Source organism: Dissoconium aciculare, assembly GCF_010015565.1.
Source record: "Dissoconium aciculare CBS 342.82 unplaced genomic scaffold K489scaffold_13, whole genome shotgun sequence".
In the NCBI taxonomy this organism is placed as follows: domain Eukaryota; kingdom Fungi; phylum Ascomycota; class Dothideomycetes; order Mycosphaerellales; family Dissoconiaceae; genus Dissoconium; species Dissoconium aciculare.
The window spans coordinates 825,328-841,673 of record NW_022984963.1 but is presented as its reverse complement, the minus strand read 5'-3'; the positions used below and the strand labels follow the sequence as shown (position 1 = coordinate 841,673).

Here is a 16,346-nt window from a genome sequence, read left to right as displayed (position 1 = left end):
ATCAACGGTTCATTCAGGCGTAGCTTCCGGTGGTTCCCATCGGAGGGCTGTCCACCTCCATCGGTCTGTCGTCTGCAAGGTTGGTTTAAACTAGGAATGGATTCACCTCCCCTCTATACCTGTAGCATAGCCGCCTAAATGACATCCAGAGGTGCTGCCGCTGCTTCTCCCTGCAGGGTAAAAAGTGAAATGGAACGAGATCCAGACCCTGCAGTCTCCCCGCGCCAGTACGACGCCCTGCAGTACAGAGGCAAGGATTTCTCGTGTGCAACTGGGGAGCACCGGGTCTGCCGAATTTTAGGTGAAGAATAGAGGAGTCCATCCGCGTGCCTAGGTAGAGTTGATCGAATTCGAGTTGGACTACATGTACCTCGACTTCCCATCAAATGCTCAGTGGGGTCGACTCATCAAAGCACAATCGATACATTCTTCCAGCATCCGAGCGAGAGTGCCCGCCCCGTCAAACCCGCCCGTGTGCAGTACAGAACAGTATCCTGCCGACCGAGATACATCGCATCCAGCAATTCAGCTCCCACTTGCACTGTTACAGTCCAGTACAGTGCTCAACAACATCCACGACGCTTCCGCTCCACCTTTCCGACCGACCCATCCACCTTCGTCACAGGATCACCACCTCCTCCTCCTCATCTTCATCATCATCGCTTGAGAGAGAGAGAGAACCGGTTCGGCTCCATTTCGACGAACCTATAGCATCTTAGCCTGAACGCATCGCCCGACCGCACACACTTCATCACCACCACCACCACCACCATCACACCACCACCTGCAATATATTAACACGCTCGTCCTGCCCGTGACAATTCCGTCGAGGACCTCCTGCCACTGATCATACCTAGTGTCTCCTGCAAACTTCGACGACGTGCCTCTCGTCGCGCGCTTCCGCTACTCTTGCAGTAATAAGCGTCCGGACTAGGAACTTCTCATCGACTGCTCAACCACTGGCTACTGCACCGTGTAAATCTCAGGGTTCATCCATCGACGTTGCGCGCAATTCAACGCATTCGCCACTGCCTCGAAAGCAAAACCGAAGCATTGCCCATGGGCGCACGACGTCGTCTTCCAGTCTCTCACGCACGGCCGTGGATTGTGTCACTCTTGCCCGCTACATGAAATCGACGGAATGGAAAATGGCCCTCCCTCTGATGTTGCGCACGAAGTCCAACATGGCGTGAACGACGCCTGCGATGGATCCGCCCGCCCACCACCACCGCCCGACCCCAACTTGAACGATGCCAAAGCCAGCACGTCGCCCTCTTGCGCCGAGAAATCCGACACGCCGCTCATCCTGCAGAACGAGCATTGGGATGTGGACGTCATCTCCTCCGTCGGCGCATTGCGCATGCTCATCGAAGCCGTGGAGAAGCTCGCCGAAAACACCGGCGACGTGCCTCCCACCCCACCCGTCTCCCGGCCCGGCACGCCCAAGAAACCCCAACTCCTCCCGACGCCGAGCGAGCGCGCCGCCAAGCGCCTCTCCGCGACCGTCCACCACGCCGTCGGCGCCGGCGACGTGCCCGCCATGGAGATCGGCAGCCCGGAGGCCCTCTGCCACGAGCCCATCACCGTCGACGTCAGCCAACACGCCGAGGACATCCGATTCCAACACGCGGCCATCGCGCGCCGCTTCTTCTCCAAATGCGCCCCGCCCTTCTCCCTGCGCAGCTACCTCATCCAGATCCACAAGCACTGCCCGCACTCGCCCGGGGTGTACCTGGCGGCGGCGGCGTACATCCACCGGCTGTGCATCGTCGACTACGCCGTGCCCGCGACGCAGCGGACGATCCACCGGCTGAGCCTGGCGGCGATCCGGGTGGCGGCCAAGTCGCTCGAGGACAACAAGTGGGCGCAGGCCCGCGTCGCCCGGGTCGGCGGCGTCTCCACCCTGCAGCTCCTGAACCTCGAGATCACCTTGTGCTTCCTGCTCGACTTCGACCTCCACGTGCCCCGCCCCGCCATGGCCAAGGGCATCTTCGGCCTGCAGACCGCCGCCCGCACCGGCCTCGGCCGCGGCGGCATGATGGGCTCCCTGGTGCCGAGCCTGCGCCTCCCGCCGAGGAGGATCCGGAGCGGCGCGTGAGGGCGGCGCAGAGCGAAGCCGTTTTTTTTTCCCTTCTTTTCTTCTCCTCACGGTTGTATTTCTGGGAATTGTATGGCGTTGATCGGATGGATGGATGGATGGATGGTTCAGGCGGCGTTCGATTTCTGCGTCTCTCTCTCTCTCTCTCTCTCTCTCTCTCTCTGCGGGTCATCTTTTTGGATCTTCGTCGCGCCTGAACGCACGAAGAAACGAGACGAAAAACAAACAAACAAACAAAAAACAAAATAATACCCGGTTTCCGAACCCGAAAGAATATTCTTTTTCCCGTGTAACTATCACCATGGGACGCAAGCGGGCCGGTGGGTCGATCGGTAGGTGGTGACATGGTATGTACGTGTGTGTGTGTGTGCTATGGAGTGAACTCCCCCGATCTCGTCGGCACTCACCTTCCCCTACCCCCCTGAGCGATCGCACCGCACCGCACCGCACTGTTATGCCATCTCTGCCCCACGGCCAGATCCCGCAACGAGAAAACGACGATGGGGAAAACGCGTCGATGTGCGCCGCAGAGAAGGGACGGATGACTTCGATGGACGACCGCCCGGCGCAAGCGGAGGGGATTTTCTTCTCCTCCCCCTCATCCTCCTCCCCATGCAGAACAGACAATTGCAGAATTCCCCCCAAAAACCGCTCTCGGTCCGCGAAAGGAATTAAACGATATCAACTCTCCTCAACACGTGTTTCGTTTCTTCGACGGACCAACGCCACGGAGCTGACGACTTCGGGCATCGGAGAAAGACAAGACTAAAGACAGAAGGAAAGAAAGAAAAAGGAAAGGGAGAAAGAAAAAGGGAAAAGGGACATAAGAAAGAGTCATTCCTCACCACCATTGTTTATTTCATCATTGTACTTGTCCGACAACGAGGAGCTGGCGATACAGACAGGCAGACAGATAGACAAACGTCCGCGGAAAAGTCCTGTCACAAATATCACCGCTACTACCACCACCATCATCACTGCTGCTCTCTCCTCTTTTACCCTTTGATCGGGTAGGTGAGTGATTGAGCGAGTGGAAAAGCAAAAACAACCCCTTGGACGTGGTGTCGTGAGGTCTACGGGCCATAAGACGTAGGTCTGCTGGTTCTACCTGTGCCGGTTCAACCATCCATCTATCCCTTCCATTCCCTCTACCCTTTTCATTTATCCATTCCTCGATCGTCATGACAATTTACTTCAATTCGATTCAATTCACTTCAATTCGATTCACTTCAATATAACTAAGAACGGAACGGAATGGGACGGAACAGACAGGCGGGCCAAGGAAAAGAACGTCATGTTATTCGACGACGCTCACCGTTGTCATCACCGCGACCACCATCTCTCTCCCTCTCCCTCTGCCTCTGTCGATCTCTCTCTCCAGTGCTTTGGGGGAAATGCCTTCTCGCTCTTCTATTGTATGAGATTCCGATGTGAACGAGGAAAGCAAATCGAAACGAAACGAAAGGAACCCGAAGGCGAGAGAGAGAAAGAGAGAGATAGAGAAAGATGGTTCTAGAATCGAGACTCTATGATCTATAATCTCAGTCGAGGCTTAAGGGAGTCCCGAGGTTCTGGCCGCAGCAGCAGCAGCAGCATTCATGTAGCAATCATGCAGGAGAAGGATGGGGAGAAGGAGGAGAAGGTGGTGATAGTGGTGGTGGTTGGGCATCACACACCCCCTTGTATGCCGTGAACTCGTGCAGGGAGATGATAGTTGAGATGGAGGTGGATCCCCACAGGGCTGAGACGTCATGGGGAATACACAGGTATCTGCGGGTGCGTGTCTCTTTCTCTCTGTCTCTGCGTTTGTGTGTGTGTGTGTGTCTGTGTGGAGGTATGGGTCGGCCGGCGCAGATTGGGTACCTAGGTAGTCATGTGTGGCTCATGGATGATATGAGAGGAATCTTTCGGACTCGGAAATGTTCTCGTCATAGGGAAGATTCGAGGACGGTTCTTACGACGATGGGTGGACACAGAACTCAACTGAAGCAGACGGTATGAGTATATGCGTGTGGCTACGTCTGCGGCTGCGCATGTGGCTAGAAAACACAGCACCCTTCACTCCGCCGTCCTCTCTCTCCTCTTCTGCTGTTCGTTTCGTGATATTATCAAGTGTGATAGCCAGGGAACGCGCAGTGCAGAACGGGGCCAGCTGAGAACGCGTCGTCCGCGGACGAGGATCTGTGTACTTGGGGGCGCATCGCGACGCGCGTAGAGAAAGAGAGAGGGATCGTGGCGCAGCTTTTCCCACACTGCGAGTCCTCGTCCTCGTCATCCTCGTCTTTTCCAGCCACGTACGTGCAGGGACAGAATGGATGATCTGGGCACCAAAGGCGCCACGAGAGACGACGAGCCTCGACAATCGTTGTGGTAGTGTCGTCGTCGTCGTCGTCATCGCCTAGACTGTCTCAAAACGCACGCCGCGACGATCACGCTCTCGCATGTCCATGTGGCTTATTATCATTACAGTACTATCCGCGCGTGTGCGGGGCGCGGCGTGCGTCGAGAAGCCAGCTGAAGACTCGTCGCTCCCTCCCAGGCAGAAGACATTTCCTTGCGGCACAGGGAGATATAAGGTATATGCGACGTGTGTGCCGCAATCTTTTGGAGATTTTCCCTCCGAGTCATCGGATGCGCGGGTGGGTAGGCCTCTCAGTCTCTTCCGGCGGAGAGAATTGCGACTACGATTTGTTCCAGGACACGGGGAGAGGAGTCGTCCTGTTGTCTGGACGGTTGGTTTCTACGGGAGAGGACGATTGCCGACCAGCGACGAACACTACGCGACACAGACCTCACCGGGCTACAGTAGGAGCGAAACGAGATCTCTGTCCAGCAGAAGGGACATGGCCGAAAGGAGACGGAAAAGATGTTGGGTTTTCCATCGTGGAGATCCTGCTGACCACCCCTTTGCCAGGTGAGATGTGGCTTGTGGAGGGGTCGTCTGGGAGCAGACTGAGCCACTTCCCCAGCGATTGTCCACGGAGTGGTCGAGTGCGCCTTGGACGACGTCGCGCATTCACTCCAGCAATGCCGCAGCGGGAGGAAAGATGGTTCAGCCACAGTGGATGATTTGGCTATGTTATACTATGCTATGCCATGCACGACATAATCGCATTGGGGGGTGAGACGCGCGTGGATCGAGACGATGGCCGTGATGTTGGATGCTGCGGCCGATTTACGACTCGGGGGCATGCGAAACGACGATTGGAGACGGGAATTTGGCAGACACATTGGGGACTCGTGTACTGGATTCTGGTTGGTTTGGTGTGACTTCAACGCGGTGAGTGACTGTATGTAGCAACCAGTCGCACGAGGTCGTCAGTCGCACGGCATCATTCGTCTCCATGTCGTGGATGGTCATCATCATCACCACCATCGTCATCTTCAACACTCACGCCTTATTCCGTTTCGCACAAGGGATAGAATGGGAGGGAAAAAAAGGCAATGTTGTAGTGTCGCCGCCGACGACGCCGACGTGCAGATGCTAGACAAACGTCTGGTGGTCTGGGTTGGTGTTGCACAACATCCTATGTAGATCCCCCTGTGGTTGTTTCCATCATCCACGAGAGATTTAGTCCACGAAGACAACACAACATCTGGCATCGTCGTGGACATTGCGCCGTCTGGTCTGGAGACTTTCCTTCCATCCCCGAGCCTCCACGACGGGCCTCTCCTCTCACGTCGCACAGCAGGAGGCCGGCCCAGGCTGGAGACTGCGTCCGTCGCCCAGAACTCGTGTCTACGCATCGTCTGGTATGCAGAATGGGGGGCCGAAACGTAGGCAGTCGAAGTCGAAAGAGAGATCCATTTGTTACTGTAGCCGAGGAGAAGACCCTGGCCTCGACGAGGAGCAGCAACGACCGTTCCGAAACGAGGTGGACGGAACTACTCTACACTACACTACACTACACTACGCTGTATGACTCCGATTCTCATGTTCGCGTCGGTGGGTGTGGAAGAAGAGGGGCCCCGAAAGCCGGGCGCGGAGCAGCAATCAGCACCTGGGCTGCTGGCACGCGCAACGAAGCCGCCCGCAGGCCGCCCGCTACGTCTTTTCGGTCCTGTCCTCTTCGCAAGCCCGCCCGCCCGCTCCGTCATCAATTGCCCAGCGATCGCGCGGTGAGGCGCTTGAACCGACCACTTGGAGGAATTCCCGTAGGAGGAACTGGAGGAACTGGTCCTGCTTCTGCCCGTCCCGTCGTGGAGACACTGTCGATGTAGGGCTGGACGGGGTGAACGACCAGTGGACCAGCGTTGCGCCATCGACGGTTCGTTCTGTTCGCGTGGGAAAATCCTCGACATACCATGTCGCTCTACACATTACATTCCCACCCGCCAAAATGATGTCAATCGTGCAGGCCGTTGTTCGACGGATCCCGATACCACGCTGTGGAGGGACGGTGGTTTGCGAGGCTCCGAGTCGTCGTGCTCACGCTGAAACTCTACGGAGGAGGCACAGCGCCGCTTTTGTCTCCATGTACTGTGTTGTGACTGTTTTGTCCCGCTCGCGACCTCTTTTCGCGCCCGCGCATGAAAGTCACCCAGCGGTCATATTCTGGACCCTGTTTCATGTTTCGATTGCGCGCGCGTTAACATCTTCTCGGCATGATTCGCATGAACTCTTTCGGGATCTATTGATGGCGAAATCCCTATGCATGACATCCATGGGGATACTCTCCGCCTCTGACATTGGCCCGTCAGATGGAAGGAAGCGGGACGAGGTGATGTGGTGCAAGGCAATGGCAGTGGCAGTGAATGGGTACATGGCCGCGTACAGGGTAATGCGATTGATTGACAACGACCCTTCCTTCGACGTCACCTGCTAGATGACAGTCACAGAATGTGTTCCGTGTATCCATCGTGAGGGTTGATCAAGTGACTCCATATGAGGCGGATACCATTTCCATGTTACAGACGGCACCACTGCCCAAAACACACGTTGTGGACAAAGAATGATCCACACAGAGAGAGCCAGAGAGAGAGTGAGCCTGGAGAGAGAGAGAATCGCCGCGGGAGGAGGCTCCGGAGCGGCGCATGCACCCTTCCTCCAAGTCCCGCAACGGCTGTGCAGAACGCATAGACACTTGCGCACACACACACACTTCACGGTCAGCATCGCTTTCTCCATCCTCAAAGTACATTCCGCGACATTGTGAAAGTATCGTCGGGCAGGAACGCCATGTACAGAAAGATTCGTAATGTTTTGGACCGCACCTCATGTGGCATAGGCCTCATCTTGCACAGATGTGTGCGAAGAGAATCCACAACCACGGGGTCATTCACTCACACACACACTCGCACACACGAGGATCGTTATGGGCGGCCCGCCCTGTAATGCAGTCCTACAACCGACGTCAACGCCGGCGTCAAACATCATTCTCTCCAATTGTGAAATGGTTCTTAATTGCCATGCTTGTCTGGCTCGTTGCTTTTTACCTGCATTTACGACTGACGGATGAACACACAATCTTCGTACCTGCATCTCCCGTTGTGTTATACATTGGTCAGATCTTCCCCGTCCACTTCCCTGATCGCCTCGATTACTTTCGGGCTATATATGAAGCCGTCTCTTACGGGAACCGCCAGGCGGCTATCGACTGTACTACTCCAACTGTTACTTATTCCGTTGCCTACCACCTCGACCCCCTTCATTACACTCGTACAGATATATCGACGTCGAGTCCACCCATATCCCTCCCCGTCATTGCTCCCTTCCCTTTCTCAATCAACAACTCAAACATATTCTCTATTCGACACTTTTCGTCTCATCTAACACCGGTTGGTCTCATTCCACTTGCGGGTCTGATCAAGGCAACAACTCATCGTCGTCCACAGATCGATATCGATCGATCACATCAACCCATCCCAACATCGATACTCAAACCAATACTCGCCTGAGCAAGAGGCTCCAACAACCATGTCGGGTCAAGGCTCCCAACATGGGAGCTGGCACTCCGACTCGGACGACATCTCGGTGTCACACTCTTCCGGGTCATCGGCTTCACAGCCTGCGAGCACCTCTTCGATCAGAACAACAACGACACAATACAAACCGGTGGATTTCTCCAAGCTCACTGGCGGCTCAAAGAGGACCTCCAAGGTCGTCGAGCTCGAAGGAGAAGGCTCGAACTGGTCTACTTCCGGTCCACCCAGGTCTTCGTCTTCGTCACACGGACCTAAGCATGACTTGACATGGCCTACTGTCAAGGAAATGCTCTTCGGAAAAAAGAAGGAGAAGTCCCGAAGCTCTCACAAGAAGAAGAACTCCTCTGGTCCGGAGATCCGTATTGCTGCCGACAGACGTGATTCATTTGAGGAGGTCGTCCCTCCTGTCATCGGTAAGGGCAAAGCACCGGCCCACCGCGACTCATTCAATATGAATCCACCATCGGCGTCGAGCGGGGGCAGCGCGGGATCCCAAGTCCCTTACCGCACAGAGATCCGCACCCCATCGTGGGCGAGAAGTGCTCAAGAACAGGCGGCCTCTATACTCGAGGATGCCCGGTTGCGCTACGAAGAGTCCCGCCGCGCATACCAAGGTGCTGGGAGAGAAGCACCTCTCGAACTCCAACAGCATCTTTACAATAACTATGTCAGAGACCGTGCAACCTATACGTCCCTCCAGCGCGGCAACGCTGCTCCTCGACCTGGCAGCAGTGCTCTCGGACATAGCATTCCTCCTCAAAGGGAACGCCAGACCAGTGCCTACCATGGCATCCCAGGCTCTGCCTACCGCAACAACGCAGCTCCGACTGGAGGCTCACGTCGCCCTCCTCCCTTTGCCTACACCGCACCCACAGGCTCACCCAGCCTCCACCAAGGCGGTGTCGAACCACGCTTCACGCCCAACTACGACGACGCCTCTTATCCCGCCGGACCGCAACATCGAGACAACACTCCCAACTCTGCCTCCAGCGGTGCAAGCGTGCCACCACGCACGACAGGCTACAGCTATAACTTCCCCACCGGCACCAACCAAACCAATATCCGCGCTCCTGTACCACCATCTCCAACCACCCACATCACCGACCCGGTGCCCAGCCCGCGCCGCCAGGACGGCCGCTACGGCCACACCTTCGTCCCCAACGAGAACACCCGCGAGGACCTCCGCCCGCCCTCCGCCCCTTCCTCCGCAGGAGATCGCGGCGCCTCCCCTCCCTCCACCACTCCTCCCTCCACCACTCCTTACTCCCAGGGCGCCCCCGTGCCACCTCCGGCCCCGACCGAACCCCGGCGCCCACGCCAACGTTCCCCTCCGCACGCCCGCGTCGAGAGCGTCGCCCCGTCGCAGTCCAGCGAGCGACAGCCTCCCGGCCAGGGACGCGCACGACGCGGCGCCTCGCCCTCGCCGCTCCTCGAGTCGATCGGGGAGTCGTCGTCGTCGTCGGTGGTCGCGCCGGAGTCGGACGACGAAAGATTCGCGCGCTTGTTGCGAGAGCAGCAGGTGAGGAGGCAGAGGGAGAGGGACGAGTAGGATGATGATGACGAAAAATGCCAAAAAAAAAAACAGAAAACCAGAAAGACAGAAAAACACTTCTTCCCGTTGTTTTCTCTCTCTTCGGTTTCTTCGGTGGGGATCTCTGGGGCGGGGGTTCCTTTTTGAGCTTTTCGATGATTTCTTGGGGTTTTGGTTTTTGTTTCGCACGCTTGGGATCCTTTCCACTTTGTTTCTCCTCTTTTCCTTTTGCTTCACCCCCTTTTCTGCTCCGGTTTTCCTTCCTCTTTCTTTCTTCTTTGCTGACAATCCCCCTTCTTTTCTTCTCTTTCTTCTTCTCCTCCTTCTTCCTTTCGACTTTTACCTTTTGGTTTCGCGATACCCGATGTTTTCATGTACCGCCTTGACAAATTTCCCTTCTTCGATGAATTTTTTGGAATTATTCTATGTTAGGACTGTACTCTTTATTTTCCTTTCTTTTTCTAAAGAGACGGGTGGGATTGGAACGGACGCAAGTCTCGGGATGTTTTTTTACTTTATGTCGGCTGTCGCGATAACTCGTTTGTTTTGATCTATGCTGTTCGGACGATGGGGATTGACAATGTAGGAATTTATACGATCGATGGGATGGGACGGATGAGGATGATGGAATGAATGGTGGAATTCGAGGGGCTTGGTTTGCATATGGGCGGAGTTTGGTCCCTCTGTTCGCGGGAGTATGGCAACATTCCTCTTCTCCTTCTGCTATAGAGGATCCAATGCGAAGTTTGGTTTGCAATCGTCTCGAGACTTCCACGTCTTCGCTGCTGGTCAAGTTCGCTTGGTCCGGATATAAAACATTTGAACAAGTCCAGTCGCATTTAGTCTTCAGTATCTTGTCATTCTCGCGATGGAAGAAGATTGACTACACTTAGGCAGGCCCTCGGGGTTTCATATTCAATCTCGTCCTTCCTCGTCATCAGCGGGTCACCCGAGGAGTACGTTCTACATCCGGTAGGGCCGGTTTGTCATCTGGGCCGCCGGTCGCAGATCTCTTGTTGCACGTCCTCGTCCTCACGGTTCTCTCACACTTTGCGCGTACGGGCTTAATTTGAATCAGTAGATCCACGGCAACAGTTTGTACGGAACCTTTCGCCGAACGACATCCCACTGCTCGCCATACTGTCAAGATCGTCAGCCAAAAAGAAATCTCGAAAACAACCTTTGCAGTTCGAAGATGACGGGAAAAGAACTCACCCTCTTCTCACAATACGCATCCATGTCCGGAATCGACCGCGAGCAGAAATCCCCTCCGATCCAAAGCGCCGTCGCACCCGCCCACGCCCAGCCCCCCGACGCAAGGCTAGCTCCGGTCCGCCAGAGCGTGAAGCCCCCGTAATTGATGTTCCTCGCCAGACCGAACAGTCCGCCGGAGTAAGGTCTCCCCCGATTCGCGGGGTCCTGCTTGAAGGCTTTGCGTTGGACTTCGCTGTACCATTCCGTGAAGAGGCCGAGAGAGAAGAGTCCGACTCCGATGTAGAGCGATGGGGGAGCGGTGGCGAGGAACGCTTGGAGGCTAGATTGGTCGGAGGGCTGTTGCGAAGTGGCGAGCCAGAGTGCGAGGAGAGTGTTCAGGGCGTTCAGCGCGGTGCTAAACAGTCCGACCCCGAGGGCGAGACCTGGTTGGAGAAGGGTGTCGCCTACGAAGATGTTCCAGTAGATTCGCTTGACGCTGCCGCCGATCGCCAGACCCCAGATCAGCGTGTGGTACGGGCTGAGGCCGACTGCTGTCTGCTGGGCTGCGGGGAGGATGGTCTGGGAGACGGTACGCGCCCCGAGACGATGGAGGAGGGTCGCGGCCGCACCGGATTGCAATAGCCAGTGCTGGAAGGGAATGTCTAGGGCGCTGGCGCCGGAGAAGGCGAGGATGCCAGCGAGAGATCGGCCTTTCTTGCGGTTCTCCCAGAACGCTTGGCTCGGCTCGTGTTTGGTCGGGGTGGTCTTGTCGGCCATTGAAAGGTGGGTACCTCACGAGCGTGAGGAGGAATGAGAATCAGAGAGGTCGGATACCTTCTGTGTCTTGTCTGGGAGAGAGTGGACTGATGTGCAAAAAGTGCTATCTTGATTAGAGGGAACGACTATCAATGGGATTGGCAAGCTTTTTATGGTACATTCGCGTCAACGCTGATCGCATATACAGTAGCTGGGATGAGCATATTGCAGTGTCTTCATCAGCCATTCGATGCATTCCATACCGGGTTCTCGGATGTTCCTCAATCCCGGTCATTTCATGTTCAGATAAACGCCGTCAGGCTCTGATGACTGGCAGCGACTGACGATGGCTTATTTGGCTGACGTTTCTCGTGAGCCACATCTGTTCACTAGATCAGCTGCTTATCTCGGAGCATGCAGGCTGACATGAGCCACAAGGCAATAGAGTCAACTCAGAGCAGCTCATCTGGCTTCTTGGCCCCACCATATACATCAACGTATTGACGTGAACCCATCAAATATTGGTGGACAGCCATCAAACTGGAGAAGCACCACCAAAAAGCAACACAAGTGTCCAGGCGGCTCGTTAATATCGTGCTTGTAAGCCACTGCGAATGAACCGAACCTCAGAGTTCCGCGCTCCACCAGGGTACAAGCGCCGAGGTTTTCCCGTGCACCTCCGCGGCGTTGCCATAATCTGCCATTGAAACATCTCGAGAGAATGATATCGACTCGTGAGTAGAGGAATCGCCGGCGCAAATTGCTCAAGGTCACGTCACTCAGTCACAATGCACATCATCTAGCGACGGGATAATTTCGCAGCAATCATGTCAAAATCGATGCGCTCGCCGACGGCGCGGCTGCTCCAATCATCACGATTATTCTCCCTACCACGCCCGCTTCCAACTCCAGAACTCGCACCGGTCACCAGTGTGGGCGAATATCGCGCATCACCCTCGGCGACGTTACCGTATCCCACTCGACAAGCCATCGTCACAACTCCATCATCACTTCACCGTGGTGACTGGGGATTGAAACGACCTTTGCCGGCCAAGACCACCCAACGAACATCAACGCCTCACGTTCGTGTCCTCGCTCACGACAACACCGAACACATTACTGCATTCCAAAGCGCTGCTGATCACACGCAAACTCGAGCCAAATTCACGGAGATCAACCTAGCTTTTGGAGTCCAAACATCAGCAGACAGCTACAAGGGTTCAGAGGGATTCAAGAGTGCATACGATGCCGATGTAGATGTCATTGATCGGTCAGAAACAGGGGCAGACGCTATGAGATGGAAGAAACAAGGACCGGAGTTGGAACAGATGCATCAAGGTGTTTTCGAATTGTATCTGCAATCGCAGGTCGTCCCTCGAAAGCTTGAATTCCAGGAGTTCTTGCAGGATTGGTTACTGCGGAATCGTATCCAGGAGGAGGAGGCAGCACTACGTGATCAGGGCGAGCTTGCTCAAGTCTCATCGGCACAAACGGAGGAATTCCGTGATGAAATCGTCAAAACTTTCCCCGAACAACTTACACGATTGCGCAACGAATATGTCCGCTATCGACGGGGCTCTGAACTGGCCCGGGCCATGACCGAATTTTTGGACCTCGACGTGGCCCCCGCGGAATCTCCGCAAGAATCAGCATTGACCTCAGGGAAACTTCTGGGAAGTCTCAAACCCAAGAACTCGCGCAAGCTGCCGACTACGCATCCCGCCGCCGGCTTGTCATATCTGCGAACCAATGACTTCATGCATAATCATCCTCTGTACGGACCACAGGACTCTCGCGAACCAGTCCTCGCACGTGTATTGCTGCCCGCCTTGCGCACTGGTACTAAGGTGAACACCTCCTCGAACGCCGCTGCCATCGGCATAGCAGGAATCGTCGCAGAAGATAGGACTTTGAACTCCGTATTCGACAAGACCACACAGCTGGACGAAGGTGACCGAGCATACATGCAGGCGGGCAAGATGGCCAACAAGATCGAACCCGACCGGGAGGGCGGAAACAAATACTTGGTCGTCGCGCAATCGGCGCGCATGGACCCCGAAGGTCGCGTCATCATCAAAGTGCGCGCGGCTTCGGACGACAGCATGAAGGTCAAGTTGGGCCTCGGCGAGGAAGTCCGTCTGATCAAGTCCCAGAAGCCTACCGTCGATGTGCCGCGCGCGCGGCCGGTTTCGACGCGCGCTCGGATTTCAGAGTCAAACGATGAGGATTCGCCCATTTTGCAACGCGCCCGCCAACGCAATGCATTTGCTGCCCAGCGGCGATCCTCCTCGACCGATTGGGATAACTTCAACAAGGAGTAACGCTTCTCGGTCAGGACACTTTGCAAGCGAACCTCTTTCCCTTTCTCATTATTCTAGATGTGTTAAAATTATGTACAAAGCAAGCACGCTGTATTCTATCGAAGCCATGTCCATTCAGTTCGCATGTGATACGTCTCAGCAATTCCTATAGGCAATATCAGTGATCGATGCAATATCATAATTCGTGCCAGAGACGTTCACACTGCTGCTATGAACTTTTGGCGACAGTGCCCAATTCAGATCACGATGTGACCCCAACCCTAAGCCACACACGTCTTCACCTCTTATCAGTCGCAACCACTTCTCGAATATCATCCTCAACAAACATGACCCGTAACATAATGGCAGCAAAGCCGATTGCAAACCCAGATCTTCCTCCTGCGCCTTCGGGAAAGTATCCGGCCAAATCGCATGTGCGTCGAGTAGCCAAGTGGATTGCGGAAAATGGCGGACCTGCGAGCGGAGTCATTTATCTGGAGGGGCAGAGTTTGAAAATGGTTGAGGTATACGCAGACGATGCCCCATGATGTTCCTAGAAACGATTTGCTAAGATTACGATATTGGTACAGGATGACGACCAAGCGACACACTTCAGGTTGGTAGCTATTGATCGACTACACACTAAGTATCAAGGTTGACAATCTACTATTCCAGACAACGTCGACATTTCTACTACCTCACCGGATGTGACTTACCCGACTGTTTCTTCGCGTACGACATCGCATCTGACACATCGACATTATGGATTCCACCTGTCGATCCCGAACATGTCATGTGGGCTGGCATGCCGCTCCTACCAAAGGAAGCCTTGGAACGATACGATATCGACAAAGTCCTAACCAGCGATGAACTGAAGTCCGGAAAGTCTCTCGTGTCGATGCTCTCGAAACAGGAAACCGTTGTCCTGGCCATCGAAGATCGCGCAGACATGGCCATCTTCCACTCCGAAGCCCTCGCAGCTTTCAACCCATCAATCAACCTCCTTTGGGCCCGAAAAGCAATCGAAGCCTGCCGGGTTGTCAAAGACGATTACGAGATTGCCCTCATTCGACACGCTAACATCGTCTCATCCTACGCCCACGAGCAAGTCCTCCGCTCTGCACCCAGGGCTACCAACGAGCGAGAACTCAATGCCGTTTTCGTCATGCACTGCCACGCCAATGGATGCCGCGAGCAAGCCTACGGCTGCATCTGCGCTGCCGGGTCCTCCGCCAGCAGTCTCCACTACGTGCACAACGACTTGCCCCTCGAAGGGAAACTCAACATCCTCCTCGACGCCGGCTGCGAGTACAATTGCTACTGCTCCGATATCACGCGGACCTTCCCCATCACCCGCGACGGCAAATTCACCCCCGAGAGCAAAGATATCTATAACCTCGTGCTCCTCATGCAGAGCGAGTGCATGAAGATGATCCGCGCAGGCGTCCTCTGGGAAGACGTCCACATGACGGCCCACCGCGTCGCCGCCGCCGGCCTCCAAAGACTCGGCATCTTCAAATCCTCCCTCAGCGTCGACGAGATCCTCGCGTCGGAGATCACCACGCGATTCTTCCCGCATGGGCTCGGCCACTACCTCGGCATGGACACGCACGACGTCGGCGGCAACGCCAATTACGCCGACACGAACCCCTTCTTCGCATATTTGAGAATTCGTGGGAGACTGCCTGCGGGTGCGGTCGTGACGAATGAGCCTGGGATTTATTTCCGGAAGTATCCCCTCGAGGCGGAATTGGAGGAGGGCAAATGGGACAAGGTCATTGATCGGGAGGGATTGAAGAGGTATTGGGATGTGGGAGGTGTGAGGATTGAGGATGACATTTGGGTCAAGGAGGATGGGTATGAGAATTTGACGACGATTAGGAGCGATATCCCATTTGTGGAGGAGATGGTTGTTTCGGGTCTTGGTGGGATGTGAGAGGATTTGTGTTTGTGGGACCTTGAATGTTTTGGGCGGAGTCTGGTCTTTTGTTGGGGGAGTTGTTGGACGAATTGACGGGCTAGGAGATCTCGCGAGAGTTCAGCACCGTGTGGATGGAATGATCTTGTGTGAAGCTCGCTTGACCGGTTGATCTTGAGATTATACTGTCGACGTTGCTCTATCTACATTTTTTCGGATACTCATCAAGCTCCTGGGCATGAAGCAAATGTGTAAAACGAAAGAAAAGTTCAGGATCAATTCAAAGGAACACCCAAGACATACCTGACAATGGCGTGCTAACGCGGGGAACCCCAACGCGGTCCATACCCCAACGCGGTCCACAATTTTGAACACAACAACGCGTCAACTTCAACACGCAATGGCTACACCAAAACGCGTGCAATCGTCCCTAAAAGAGGGGAGTCTATTGCTTGCGATGTCAGCTGTCAGATCAGGTGCCAGCCGCTCCGTAGCAGCGGCAGCGAGAGACTATAAGGTCTCAAAAACGACGTTGCTCCGGAGACTCAAGGGAATCCCCTCTCGAGAAGATTGGAAGCCAGGGACTCTGAAGCTCAGTCCTATTGAAGAGAGTGTCCTTGTTCA

At 55.1% G+C, this 16,346-nt stretch overlaps 6 protein-coding genes across 6 annotated transcripts; 5 read left to right on the top strand and 1 right to left on the bottom strand.

Moving 5' to 3' along the window:
* Positions 1-1,141: 1,141 nt before the first annotated feature.
* K489DRAFT_390792 (cyclin-domain-containing protein) lies at positions 1,142-2,098 on the top strand (the record flags this gene model as incomplete). The annotated part of the gene is made up of 1 exon (XM_033606632.1): positions 1,142-2,098. One exon carries the CDS (start codon positions 1,142-1,144, stop codon positions 2,096-2,098), a length of 957 nt encoding a protein of 318 aa, XP_033456709.1.
* A 3,917-nt stretch (positions 2,099-6,015) lies between these two features.
* K489DRAFT_383920 (uncharacterized protein) lies at positions 6,016-6,315 on the top strand (the record flags this gene model as incomplete). Its single annotated transcript, XM_033605732.1, has 1 exon — positions 6,016-6,315. A coding segment is annotated over one exon (206 nt), but the record flags the coding sequence as incomplete, so codon positions are not given.
* Positions 6,316-8,015: 1,700 nt separating this feature from the next.
* Positions 8,016-9,572, top strand: K489DRAFT_373507 (uncharacterized protein; the record flags this gene model as incomplete). Its single annotated transcript, XM_033603427.1, has 1 exon — positions 8,016-9,572. The coding sequence occupies one exon, from the start codon at positions 8,016-8,018 to the stop codon at positions 9,570-9,572; it is 1,557 nt and encodes a 518-aa protein (XP_033456707.1).
* Positions 9,573-10,628: 1,056 nt separating this feature from the next.
* On the bottom strand, positions 10,629-11,525 carry K489DRAFT_404286 (uncharacterized protein; the record flags this gene model as incomplete). Its single annotated transcript, XM_033607114.1, has 2 exons — positions 10,629-10,694; positions 10,770-11,525. 2 exons carry the CDS (start codon positions 11,523-11,525, stop codon positions 10,629-10,631), a joined length of 822 nt encoding a protein of 273 aa, XP_033456706.1.
* A 691-nt stretch (positions 11,526-12,216) lies between these two features.
* K489DRAFT_383917 (uncharacterized protein) lies at positions 12,217-14,082 on the top strand. The gene has a single exon (XM_033605731.1). It carries the CDS (start codon positions 12,332-12,334, stop codon positions 13,823-13,825), a length of 1,494 nt encoding a protein of 497 aa, XP_033456705.1. The 5' UTR covers positions 12,217-12,331; the 3' UTR covers positions 13,826-14,082.
* Positions 14,083-14,141: 59 nt separating this feature from the next.
* K489DRAFT_434381 (uncharacterized protein) lies at positions 14,142-15,823 on the top strand. The gene is made up of 3 exons (XM_033608552.1): positions 14,142-14,328; positions 14,395-14,420; positions 14,480-15,823. Exons 1-3 carry the CDS (start codon positions 14,152-14,154, stop codon positions 15,738-15,740), a joined length of 1,464 nt encoding a protein of 487 aa, XP_033456704.1. The 5' UTR covers positions 14,142-14,151; the 3' UTR covers positions 15,741-15,823.
* Positions 15,824-16,346: the final 523 nt, after the last annotated feature.

Excerpts from the sequence above, each read along its gene's own strand:
- K489DRAFT_383917 (XM_033605731.1), top strand. The coding sequence starts at position 12,332 with ATGTCAAAATCGATGCGCTCGCCGACGGCGCGGCTGCTCCAATCATCA.
- K489DRAFT_434381 (XM_033608552.1), top strand. The coding sequence starts at position 14,152 with ATGACCCGTAACATAATGGCAGCAAAGCCGATTGCAAACCCAGATCTT. Across the intron at positions 14,329-14,394 it reads AGAGTTTGAAAATGGTTGAG|GATGACGACCAAGCGACACA; the intron begins GTATACGCAGAC and ends ATATTGGTACAG. Across the intron at positions 14,421-14,479 it reads GACCAAGCGACACACTTCAG|ACAACGTCGACATTTCTACT; the intron begins GTTGGTAGCTAT and ends CTACTATTCCAG.